Source organism: Octopus bimaculoides, chromosome 14 (genome assembly GCF_046866305.1).
Source record: "Octopus bimaculoides isolate indiv1 chromosome 14, ASM4686630v1, whole genome shotgun sequence".
Lineage (NCBI taxonomy): Eukaryota > Metazoa > Mollusca > Cephalopoda > Octopoda > Octopodidae > Octopus > Octopus bimaculoides.
This window is the reverse complement of record NC_142941.1, coordinates 60,273,034-60,285,533: the sequence shown is the minus strand read 5'-3', so window position 1 is coordinate 60,285,533 and position 12,500 is coordinate 60,273,034. Positions and strand designations below refer to the sequence as shown.

Here is a 12,500-nt window from a genome sequence, read left to right as displayed (position 1 = left end):
CTGTACTTTTCTCGATCTAATGTTTTAGCTTTTTCTCTTTTTTTCTTTTTTGTTTTGTTTTCTTATTTCTTATCATTTTGGTGTTTTTTATTCTTTCAGCTTTCCCGGTTCCTCGAGATATACACAACCAAAACCAAAATTCAGCTGAAGGAACCTTTGGCAAAGATAAGGGGTCAGAAGACAGGGACCAACCGCCAACCCCACCTAGATCAATGGGCAAGAAAGAATTGGAGAAGAAATCTGGTAAACTATGGTTTTTAGATTTGTTATTTAGTTTTATCAGTCTTGGGGGACAAATTGTAATTCTAATTTCATTGCAATACAGCTGGTTGGTAAACTTTGGTCCATCACTGTAGATTGGTCAAATTTACTCTGACCATGTCACTTGGTCAATTTTGATCTCACTGACATTTGATTAACTTTGGTCAAATACTGTTAGTTGGCCTAATTTCATCTGTCACTGTTGGCTGGTCAACATTGATATCCTACTATTAATTGGTTAACTTTGATCTGGTACTGTCAATTTCTTGACGCTTATCTTATACAGTCAATGGTCAGCTGGTCATTTTTCTTTGTCTTGCATTATCAATTGGTTAGTTTCTGGCTAACACTGACAGTGCGGATGCAGGTGTGACTTCAAGCATGGAAAACAGATGTAAAGGCAAACAAATGAATGTGTATGTGTGTATAAATGTTTACATACTCAGAACTACAATCTGATTCAGTCAGTCTTTTTGATGACTGTACATGTCAATAAGTTATAAAGTAATCTCACATAAATATAAAATTCTATATACTTCCAACATATAAGCTGTATTGAGGATATTGTATTAGATATGTATTGCTGTGTAAACTTTAATATAAATAATGAAGACATTATAAGCACTACCTTTGGACACTAATTTGTATCTTAATCATATATCACATACAAATGTCATTTCTTTTTCAGCCATGCTAGCAGAGGTATCCAAAGCAGCAGAAGCTTTAGTTGATCATTTTTCCAAGAGCAAAGATCCATTTGATAAGGTTAGTATATCAGGTCACCAGTCTATCAATTACTGTTATCATATAGTATGTAATGTAGTGTGTGTGTGTGTGTAAGTGATGGTATGTAGCTTCGTGGTTAGGGAGTTGAACTTGCAATCGCAATGTTGTGGGTTTGATTCCCAGGCTAGGCAGTGTGTTGTGTTCTTGAGCAAAAATAACTTAATCTCATATTGCTCTGCAATCACTTTGACATGGGACACACCATGCACCTGTGCAGACAATGTTGAGTTGATGTTGATGACAATAAACATATCATCTGTGCTGGCTGTTCATTAAGAAATTGCAGAACCCTCATCTGTTGTTTATGCCAGGAGAGTCCATGACACACACACACACACACACACACACACACACACACACACACTCATACCGAGGTATTCTATCAAATGCTAATTCCTTTTCTTTTCTACTTCATTATTCTCAAAATTAATTGAAACAAAATTCATGTATTTCAACAGAAATAGGGTAACAAAATGGTTAATTCAAACTCCAGTAATACCCAAGGTAGATTTAATTACTTACTGCCTAATTAATCCTGGTCCAATTGTAGTGGGATCAACAGAGACTATCTGCAGAGACCATCACATTTTTGTAAGCAATATTTCTGAGACTTAAGTTATCCAATTCTGTTCTAAGACAGATGGATGTGACACTATGCAGATTTACCTTCTATTTATAGTAGGCTGAGCTAAACCACAAGAAACTAGTCTAATCTTTGTAGTACCAGTCTAACAAAACAGAATCTTTCAGTTGCCGTTCTCTTTTTGATTTTCAGCTTCGTCTTGGCAGTTCTGTAGAAACTCCTGAAATTGGAGATTTGGTGCTATCCCGATTGTGCCCTGCTGTAGCTCAAGTGATTAACAATGGCCTGAAGTCATATGAATCTGGTCTGCATGTATTTGGGAGAGTCCATATCACAGTGTGGAGAGTAGCTGAAGCATCTGCAGAACCAGGTAATTACACATATATGCATAGTTAATTTGTTCTGTTTTCCTGTAGTGTTACTGTCTCTGCTGCGTGTGCACAGCAGGAGGGATTCCTTGTGAACATCCTTGGTTGTGCAAACAAATGAAAGAGTACTGTTCTATATTTTAGAGATGAGGAATCCTGTACATTATTTACATTATTTACATTAGACAGATATGTGTCCTCATCTTGTTTGTTGTTATCACAACGTTTTGGCTGATTTACTCTCCAGCCTTCATCAGGTGTCCTGGTGGCATTTCGAACTCAACTCTGGGTTCTCATTCCTAAGGTATTTTTGGCTGATGTTACTATTATTATTATTATTATTATTATTTATTCAAGGCACTGCCTAGAATTGAACTTGGAATCTTGGGTTTAGTTGCCCGTGCTCTTAACCATGATGAAGGCTGGAAAGTAAATCAGCTGAAACATTGAGGTAACAACAAACAAGATGAGGACACATATCCATCCAATGTAAATAATGTAAATGAAAGAGTACTCAATACAGGTAGCTGAGTTTGTTTATTTGTTCAAAGCTGATGATTCATTCAAATGCTATTCATAGTTATTTACTGTGTGTGGTTCTTCTGACAAGAAAAAATAAACCAATACATGTATGTGTGTTTTGAGTTTACAAACAGAAAAATGTGCTCAATAATTGTAGGTTTTCTTAATTTTTATTGGGGATGTTGATTTACTTGTGGTGAGACAGAGTGAGCAAATGAAAAATGGGGGAATCGGTAGCCTCAAATGAATATATACAAATGTGTGTGTGTGTGTTTGTGAGAGTATATATGTGTACATAAGTGTGTATTTGTATGCATGTGTATATACACTCATACATACTCAAACACATACAATGGTTGCTTTGTAACAGTATTCATCTAGTTGATAATCCCAGCATATTCAGTGAAATATCCATTAAAGATCACCATATCTAATCAGATTAATATCTACCTGGATACAGCCTTGAAACCATGCTGTGGTCTTAATCGTGGAGTAAATAAAGTATACAGACACATTCATACACAACCATGCGTGCACACACACACGCACACACACACACACACACACACACACACACACACACACATACACTCTCTCTCTCTCTCTCTCTCTCTCTCTCTCTCTCTTACACTGTATTTGTTTGTAAATATATGCTCACATGCTCTCTCTCTCTCTCACACACCATCCATATACACTTCTTAAAATTTACTTTATATTGTATCTTTTCCACACACTAATCTCTAGTTTACTGCATTTTCAATGAGGTGAGTACTAAGGGTATACATGTACAGCTTAGATATAATAAACACAGTAAGGTATTTTGCTTTGGCACCCCTGTTTATGGGTAATTTATCACCATCATGTGATAAATTACATCCACAAAGCAATTAGTGAAAGCAACAGTTTGTACTCACTCGCGAGTGACGGTTAAGCTTTATATACACTACTAAACCAATGTTGTTTTGCCACTTTGCAGTGGTTATGTTGCCAACACATTTCTGTGTTGCAGTATGGAACTATTGTTAACAATGCAGACAAATTTTGTTTCACTTTTCTTCAAATGTTCCAAGACTCCTATTAGTTAATGTTGTAATTCTACCAAACTTGCTGCACCACTGTATAACTTTGGCTGAACGCCTGGCAATGAGGAAATATTAGTGTTTTAAATGTGGCATAGGTCAGTGACCATCAAAGCTCAGTTAAATTTCTATGCTTTGTGTGTATATGGGTGTAATTTTACATTTATCTCCGTGAATAAATGTTACATCATGAAATGCGTGTTTGTGATTGTTCTGTTTCGATAAGCAGCTAGAATTAGTTGTTTTATCAAGCTGATATAATAAGATTATACATATACATACATACATATATATATATATATATATATATATATATATATATATATATATATATAATCTCAAAAGAAAAAGGAAATAATCTATATTCAATGAATAATATGTTTAGTGGCATGTTTTCATTTATTCAAATGAAGCATGGAAGAAATAAATAGCCTTCATCACTACAGCTTTGAAGTTAGAGACAGCAGACCATTTGTGAACAACTAGTGCTGGTGCCAACACATCCTGCTGGGTCAAGAGCCATAATGCAGGGCAAACATCTAAATTGATATTTTATGGCCTGGACATGCACCAAACTAGATGATACTGCAAAGTCTGGAGACCCTTTTGGCTACTTTGACAATTTCCTGCATTCTTATGCAGTCTCAGTTGTCTTGACTTTATTTTGCTATTAGGCATATTGTATGAGAACAAGAGAATATGAGTCTGATGTGCATGCAGCTGTCCTCACTGGAAAAAAAAAGAAAAAATTCTTGCACTAGTCTAGTGCCAGTGAGTAAGTCTGTATGGCACATATTGATAGACCCCACTCCATTTAAGGACCAATTGATGTGATGCTTGGGATATTCTGTACACCTGTGGCAGTCAGATACTATTATTTCTCAGGAGAGAATATAAAGTCATAGATACTACTTCCTCAAATAAAATAATCATGTATGTATGTATGTATAATTGTGTGTGTGTGTGTGTAAAGTAAAAACAAAGAGTAAAACTCCTTTGGTCATGAATGACCATAGTATTGCATCTAGAAAGTTACCCTCTGAGGCACAAGTCTGGACAAGCTTGTTTATGGAAGACCAGCAGTTGTCCATGCATACCAACTTCCCTTTTTCACACCACCATTGTTATCAAAGAGAACGACAAAGACTGTTACAGCTTTGGCACCAGTGACATAGCAACTCATTTCTACAGTTGAGTGAAATGGAGCAACGTGAAATAAAGTGCCCACACATGCACATATGTGGTAAACAAATAATTGCACCTGCAATTTGTGAACTTTTACCTATGATAATAGCTGTTGTTTATTGCCAGTTTTGCCATGACTAAGCAGATCTACTGTCAAATGTGCTCCAGTTGTGACCATGTCTATTTACCTATATTATCCCAAATGACCTAGTTTTTCTTTGTTTTTTTTTGTTTTTTGTTTTTTTTAAATGTGAGGGTGAGTTTGCTGCTACTTCAAGCAGTCTCCCTCACTGACTTATTTTAAAATATTTATCTGAATTAGCATTTTTGTGTATAATGCTGCTCTCAACTGTCATGTGTGAAATTATTAACCTATTCATTAAAGTGCTTACAGAATAATTACAAGCATTAATACCAACAACTAAGGATTATGGAAATTAAACTTAAGTGAATAATACAAGAGTATAGTGCTGCATCCAAAGAATGAATAATCCAAGATTATCTTTAGATTTTATCCATTGTGTATTTTTGAAGAGGATGTTTCATTGTAAATTAACTGGAATTCAAATTGTGTATATTATTAATCCCAGTTTTTTCTTCCTTCAGGCCCTTCTACCAGAGCAATATGTGACATTGTGAAAGAGCTTAGGAACAGGCCAAATCTGTCTTCGAACAAACACAGATTTGATGCTTTTATCTTTGCACTGTTGAAGTAGGTTCATCTTCATTATAAGCATTATCTTTTTTGTAATTAATGTTATTTCCATCAATACTATTGTCATTAACATCTTCCTATATTCTCATCATTATTATCTCATTTTCATTATCATTAATTGGCATCATTGTTTATACAACCATTATTATCATTATTATTATTATTATTATCATCATCATCATCATCATCATCATCATCATCATCATCATAGTCATCATCACCTCTTCATTATCACTATTGTTATTGGCCATATCATGATCATTTTAATCAGACTCTAAAATTATGTTCTGTAATTCTTCTGTTGCAGTTCACGTCTATTGGACTTCTGGCTAGGTTACCTGCGCCACAGAGACAATGTCATCTGTCACTTTTACAACACCAATGCCTTGCTGCAACAGCAGCTCTACATCAGTGATCTGGGTGATGCTTATGAGGAAATGCTTCTCTCTTTGCAGCCCTTGTCTGTTTTACCATTCCAGCTCGATCTTGACTTTGTCTGTGGCAGCAGTGGCCAGAATCAAGCCAGTGGCGATATGACCCAGTCACGGGAAGGTGGTGCCACTTTGTCAGAACCTTCTGCAGGAAGTTTGTCTGAGGAATCAATGAAGCTAAGCTCTCCTTCAGTTAGATATGAAGAGGTATGTAGCACTTTAATACTATGTTATTTATTATCATACTCTTTTCTAACATGGTTATTGATGGAAAACAGTACACTATCTAGATATTTTCTGGTGCTTCTTTGGTACAGTTTCAGATTTGTAAGATATATTTTCCTTATATGTGTGGATGAGTCTTCTATCACTGGCAGGGCACAGATTTTTCTCTGGGGTTAGAGTTGTTATCTATCCTAAACATACATTATAGCAAGAACTAATTTGGTTACATTGTTTGAAAGCTTTCCTACTTCTATTAATTTGCTAAGTAATTTTTCTGCATAAATTTGACTCTTTGTTTTCCAATATTTTGGAGTTAGATTTTCCTACTTGTATCTATATGAGTTCCATTATGGTCAGTTTAGTCTTTTAAACAAAAATAAAGGAAATTGTTAATTTAAAAAAACTACATTTCATCTTTAAAAATCATTTGTTAAAAATGCATTATTTATTATCAGAAAGAGATGTATTTTATTATTAATCCTTTCTCTTTTTATTTCTTTTGTGTCAAAATCCAGGCATCTGAAGAGAATGCTTTAGGTCAGTCAGCTGCAAAAGCGTGGAAATGGTTGAGTAGCTCAACAGCTAACGCCTTACCAAAAGCCAAGTCTGTTGTAGCCAATGTTGCACAGAAGGTGTCACCTTCTATTTCACGGCTGGGCACCTCACTTTCCAAAGCTACACTTGGAGACTCATCAGAATATAAAGTCACAGAAGATATCCTCAATATGGACCAGCTAGCAGACTCTTTACCACTGTCTAACAGTAATGACGACAATGAGTCTGTATCCAGTACAAGTAACTCCACACTGCTAGGATCTAATGTTGAATCACCTTTAGAGGTAAAATCAATCACCGAAATGGAAAGGATTGATGAATCTAAAACATCAACATGCTCAAAGGACTCTAAAAATACAGACAATGAGAAACAAAGTCAAAGCCTTTTAGATGAGCTTTTCCCTGATGCTAGTGAAACCAGTGATCTTGAGCAATCATCTTCACTATCAGTCTCCAACATAGCACAGAAGTTTCTGGGAATCGGCACCAGCAAACGCAAACAACCATACAGAAAAGAACTGACTGAGTACAGTTTTGACAGTGAACCAGATTCTTCTAACTCAATAAAAGAGTCCCACTCTGACACGAGCCTGAAGAATGAAGAAATTTCTAGAAAAGGAACATCTTCAAACAAAGCAAGTGAAAGTTTAGTACAAGAAGTGTTAGATAAATACTGTGAAGCAAATCCGTCAAAGTCTGAAACAAATGAACTTAAATCTGATAATAAAAACAGCTTTAATAACAGCTCTGGTCCTAAATCCTCCATGCCAAAACTAGAAAGTCAGCCATCTGCTAATTCCTTTGATATTATCAAACTCTTTGATAAGCTTCTGCTTCCAAATAAATCAAGTAAAACACCTGAAAGTAAAGTTAATGTTGAAGGAGGAACTGCATATAGAAATACACCCACTATAAGTGCTTTCAACCTATTTCCATGGGGACAGCCAAATCCCACGTCTGATGATCTAAAGTCACCGAATTCTAAACAAGAAAGGACTCACTCAAATACCACTGATAGTTCTTCTGGTCAGAAACAAAATGCAGCTGAAACCACAAATATCAAAGCTGAAAATAAAGAAGTGAGCAAGACAGCAGAACCTGCCCCTGTTCTTGATGGAAATAAAGGTGGTAACAGTGATGACCCCTTTGCAACTGGTTCCCCTGCATTGTATGAATGGTGTGATATGGCTAAACCCCAGAACCCCAGTCAAGATCCTTCAGAAGATCACAGTGACCTGCCTTTAGATTCTACCGCTTCGTTACCTTCTAACTCACCAGCTTCTCCTCAAGATTACTTTAGAATGCCAGACTACAGGTAAGCTTCATAACTATTGATTTCTCTTTCTTGAATTTTTTTTTTTTTTCTACTTTGATGTAAAAATAGAACCTAATTATAAACTACAAAAACAACATAAAACAAGAAATAATCACAGCTGACTGAGGCACATGAGAATTCGACAATGTCTCCGAGGGAGTGTAAGGCTACATTACATCACTGGTGTGGTACTGTGTCCCTGGTCAAAACACTTGACTCATTAGTAGATCAATTCATCTTGCTGTAACATTTAGTTAACACAGTTCACCTGACTATAAATAGAAACCATACATAGGTATATTCTGCCTAAAAGTGAATAAGTGCCAAGTGAAAGTACAGTCTGCCAAGCTGTAAATAAGTACCATAGAAGAAGGTACTGTCCACCTAGCTGTTAATATGTACTGTTAGTGAGTTCTTGTAAGAACCTTCAAATAGTACCTATTGACAGCTGCAAGAAGAGCTGCCAACAGATACCATTTGCTAATTATATTAATTAGTAAATGTTATATCTGTTTGCAGGGTTGAATTTAGAGTCATGTAATAGGCTGAGGAAACAATAAGTTATGTAATGATTAATATATTAATAATAATTATAATAAAATGTATTGTTGTCCTTGTGACATTGTTTGCAAAATCACAAGTCTTGGTTTTAATTCCTAACAGAGACTTGAATCAACACATATCACTCACAGTATGGTATCTGACCAAGAAGAAGCAAAGAAAAATATATAACAATTTATTTTTAACTAATTGCCAGTTGACACCTTTCATCTAAAATATCTTCTTCAAATTTTGATATAAGCAAAATAAATAAAAATCATTGGCTTTACTTCTGCCTCTGAGTAGTCCTTAAAGGAAATGTTGGAGAGGAAATAATAGACAGTGCAAGTGAACTCAAGCACAGTTGTGCTGATAATAACAACAACCAGGTTTGAGAAATATGTTGGGGAAATTGGAATTGACATAAAGGCAGAAAACTGCTTTATTGGGGACAGCTAGGATCTCGTTATTGATACTTGGGTGTTAAGTATCACAAAAAGAGACCCTGTGTGATCTTTGACAACAAATTGCTGTCCTTCCTTACAGAATTAAAGTGAAATCATGAGCACTGAGAAGTGAAATGAAAATAATAATTATGTCCACATTTGCTAATGGATCAGGAGACTGTTCCCTTAACCAAAATTTCAAGCCTTGTGCATCCTCGCCATCCTCATCATTTGAGGTGTCTCTTCCATGCTGGTGTGGGTCGGACAGTTTGACATGACCCAATGAGTCAGTGCTATTTCAGTCAACATCAATGTTGACTAGTGCTCCATTGGTTATGACAACGAGGACTTCCAGTTGATCTGATCAATGGAACAGCCTGCTCATGAAATAAATGTGCAAGTGGCTGAGCACTCCACAGACACGTGTACCTTTAACATAGTTCTCAGGGGGATTCAGAATGACACAGAATATGATAAGACTGGCCCTTTGAAATACAGGTACTACCCATATTTGCCAGCTGAGTGGACTGAAGCAACGTAAAATGAAGTGTCACAACGTGCCTCCAGGAATCAAACTCCTGACCTTATGATCAAGCCAAATGCCATAACCACTAAGCCACGTGCCTTCTCATCATGGTTAAAAGACATTAGAGTAAAGATTATTTGCCAACATAACATGGCAGTCCTGGTCTAGGACAAATGTTGCTGTAATTTAGCCCCAGGAGACATCGTCTCCAGCTGGCTATATGACATGATCTATGTCCTTATATTTTCGAAAAAGGGACACCTAAACCAGGACTGCTAAGTTATCTTGGTAAATAATCTTCATTCTAGAGTACTATTGCTGAATATCTCTCATTGAGAAATTTACAAATAGTAATTTTCTATAAAACAACATTATTATTATGATATGCAGAAACAGCTGATCATCATATCTCCTGTCTTACACTGTTATGTTGCATGTCTTTAGGTTCTGGAAGGGCTTGCAAAGACTATAAGTACTCCCCCTTTCTCAAGACTTCACTAACAAAAAAGAATATATATATCAAATAATTCTTGTCAAGTTCAACATAAAATTTTTTTAATACTTTTTATATTTTATTTAAAAGATTTTGTATATTTTTACCTTTCAACCATTCTTGATTGAGATGGGACAGAGTGGATTTGGTAACTAAAGTAGAAAGTACCATAAACATAATGGAAGAGCTGCTTCCATAGGCAAATGAGCTTGCTAAAAATAGCAACCAAAAATCACACTTGAATCATGCACCACCATCTTTAAAAAAAAAAAAAAAAAAAAAAACAATGCACATACTGGATGATGTAGCATCATCTGAAAAACAAGGTAATGGAGGTGGTGGGGGTCATGACTGGAAGGTTTGATTTTTTTTTTTTTCATCATAGGCCTACTCGATCAAAACAGGCCTGGGGTTAAAGAGCTACAACTGGAGTTGATTCAATTGATTTATATCACTTTCCTTTAAAAGTGTGTGGCCTTGCTCTGATAAGAAACCATTGTCATTATTGTCATCATCATCATCATCATTAACATCACCATTGTTGCTAATTCCATTTTAAATTCTTCAAGTTTCTCTCCTTAATCTTTGTTTCTAGGCACTAGTGATGTCCTGGCTCATTGTCATCCTTCATTTCACAGGTAAAATTTCATACAACACATTCCAACCTCTGACCTCTGCACTCTTGACCTTGCTCTTGTGTTTGTCCAGCAAGCTCGGGTGTAGAGAGACTCATTATAACACCCTCCATCACCTGCTTCATCCTCTGTCTTCTCTTCTTTAACCTGTCACAGAAACACATGTATACATACATATATATACATACATTCACCCGCACACACTCATATATATATATATATATACACACATACACATGACACATGTATGTGTGTGTATGTGTATATATATATATGTGTTTGTATATATGTGCACGTATGTGTGTGTGTATATGTTTGTATATATGTGCGTGTGCGTATATATACACATATATATCTATCTTTACTGTCAATGTTCTCTCCCTGCATTTTTAAAACTGAACCTCCCCCGTTTCTTTTCCCCCACCGCCTGTTTGTTTTTATTTGTTTCTTTCTTTCTCTATTTAACCATCTACTCTCACTTCTCTTCATTTGCTCCCCCTCCTCCTCCTCCTACGTTATCTTGTTTTTATTTCTCTTCTTTGTATCTTGTCTTATTTTATTAATATTTTGCTTTTGTTGTTGTCATTTTATCAAGTTTAAGTGGCAAAGGTTCTTCTGGAACCCAATAAATTTTTCTTTCTTTTATATTTTTAAACCAGTTTTATTTATTTTTTTGTTTTGTTTTGCTTTTTGGGGGTTGTGTTAGGTTGGGCCTAAGACATCAAATATCATGTGGCTAATGTGGTTTAAGTGTTGCTGGACGACACTGAGCTACAGTGGGATGAGTTCAAACCTCGGTTGCTAGAGATATTTCATCATGCTTCTCCTTAAGCAAGTTAAATGACACATTACATCTGTGTATTTGTGTGTGTGTGTGTGTGTGTGTGTGTGTGTGTGTGTGTGTGTGGTACTAGAATTTTTGACTTCTGTCAAAAATAACAAACCACTCCAAATCGTTAGAGTATCCACATAGGTGGAGTCAAGACCAGCTAGAATGTATTGGGATTGAGTCTTATTAGTTGTAACTTCATGTTGTACTACTTAACTCAATTTTCCCAGCTAAAGACTAGGCAATCTCTCTCTCTCTCTCTTTACTCTTTTACTTGTTTCAGTCATTTGACTGTGGCCATGCTGGAGCACTGCCTTTATTTGAGCAAATCAACCCCAAGACTTATTCTTTGTAAGCCTAGTACTTATCTTATCGGTCACTTTTGCTGAACTGCTAAGTTACGGGGCTGTAAATACACCAGTATCGGTTGTCAAGCGATGTTGGGGGGACAAACACAGACACACAAACATACACACACACACACACACATATATATATATATATATATATATATATACACAATGGTCAGCCTGAGGCTATAGTAGAAGACACTTGCCCAAGGTGCCACGCAGTGGGACTGAACCCGGAACCATGTGGTTGGTAAGCAAGCTACTTACCACACAGCCACTCCAACACCTATCATGCATATTTCATGGTAAAGTGGTTAGTGGGTATGAAACATTCTTACAAACATACTTACAAACTGCTTTTTGAGTTTTGTTCTTGTGCAATGCATAATGATGTTGTTTGTTTCAATCAGTCTACATTGCTGAGAAATGTTTATCCATTCCTTATGTCACAATGAAGTAGTGGATGAGTATGAAGGGTGTGTCACAAATTCAAGCTTTATTTGCTGCTAGTGCTTTTTGGAGTAGAGCAATAGGTGAAGCATGGATTTGTTTCATTCAGTCTATCTTTCCAAGATAAATGTGGCCACCACCTGCAATATGGTAGAGCAGTTAGCTATAGGAGGAGTGAAATGATTATAAAATAGTACAGCAATTTC

At 36.0% G+C, this 12,500-nt stretch overlaps 1 protein-coding gene across 10 annotated transcripts in view; it reads left to right on the top strand.

Moving 5' to 3' along the window:
- Positions 1-12,500, top strand: part of LOC106876396 (uncharacterized) — a 199,765-nt gene that overhangs the window by 184,336 nt on the left and 2,929 nt on the right. For 5 of the 10 annotated variants that reach the window (XM_089363123.1, XM_089363127.1, XM_089363126.1 and 2 more), the window contains 7 exons: positions 100-243; positions 950-1,026; positions 1,823-2,000; positions 5,391-5,496; positions 5,807-6,137; positions 6,671-8,025; positions 10,626-10,668. In XM_089363123.1, the coding sequence (XP_089219249.1) occupies positions 100-243; positions 950-1,026; positions 1,823-2,000; positions 5,391-5,496; positions 5,807-6,137; positions 6,671-8,025; positions 10,626-10,632 (2,198 nt within the window). In that variant the 3' untranslated portion in view covers positions 10,633-10,668. The remainder of the gene's footprint in view (positions 1-99; positions 244-949; positions 1,027-1,822; positions 2,001-5,390; positions 5,497-5,806; positions 6,138-6,670; positions 8,026-10,625; positions 10,669-12,500) is intronic. The other 5 variants (XM_014924922.3, XM_089363122.1, XM_014924924.3 and 2 more) reach the window with 1 other exon arrangement.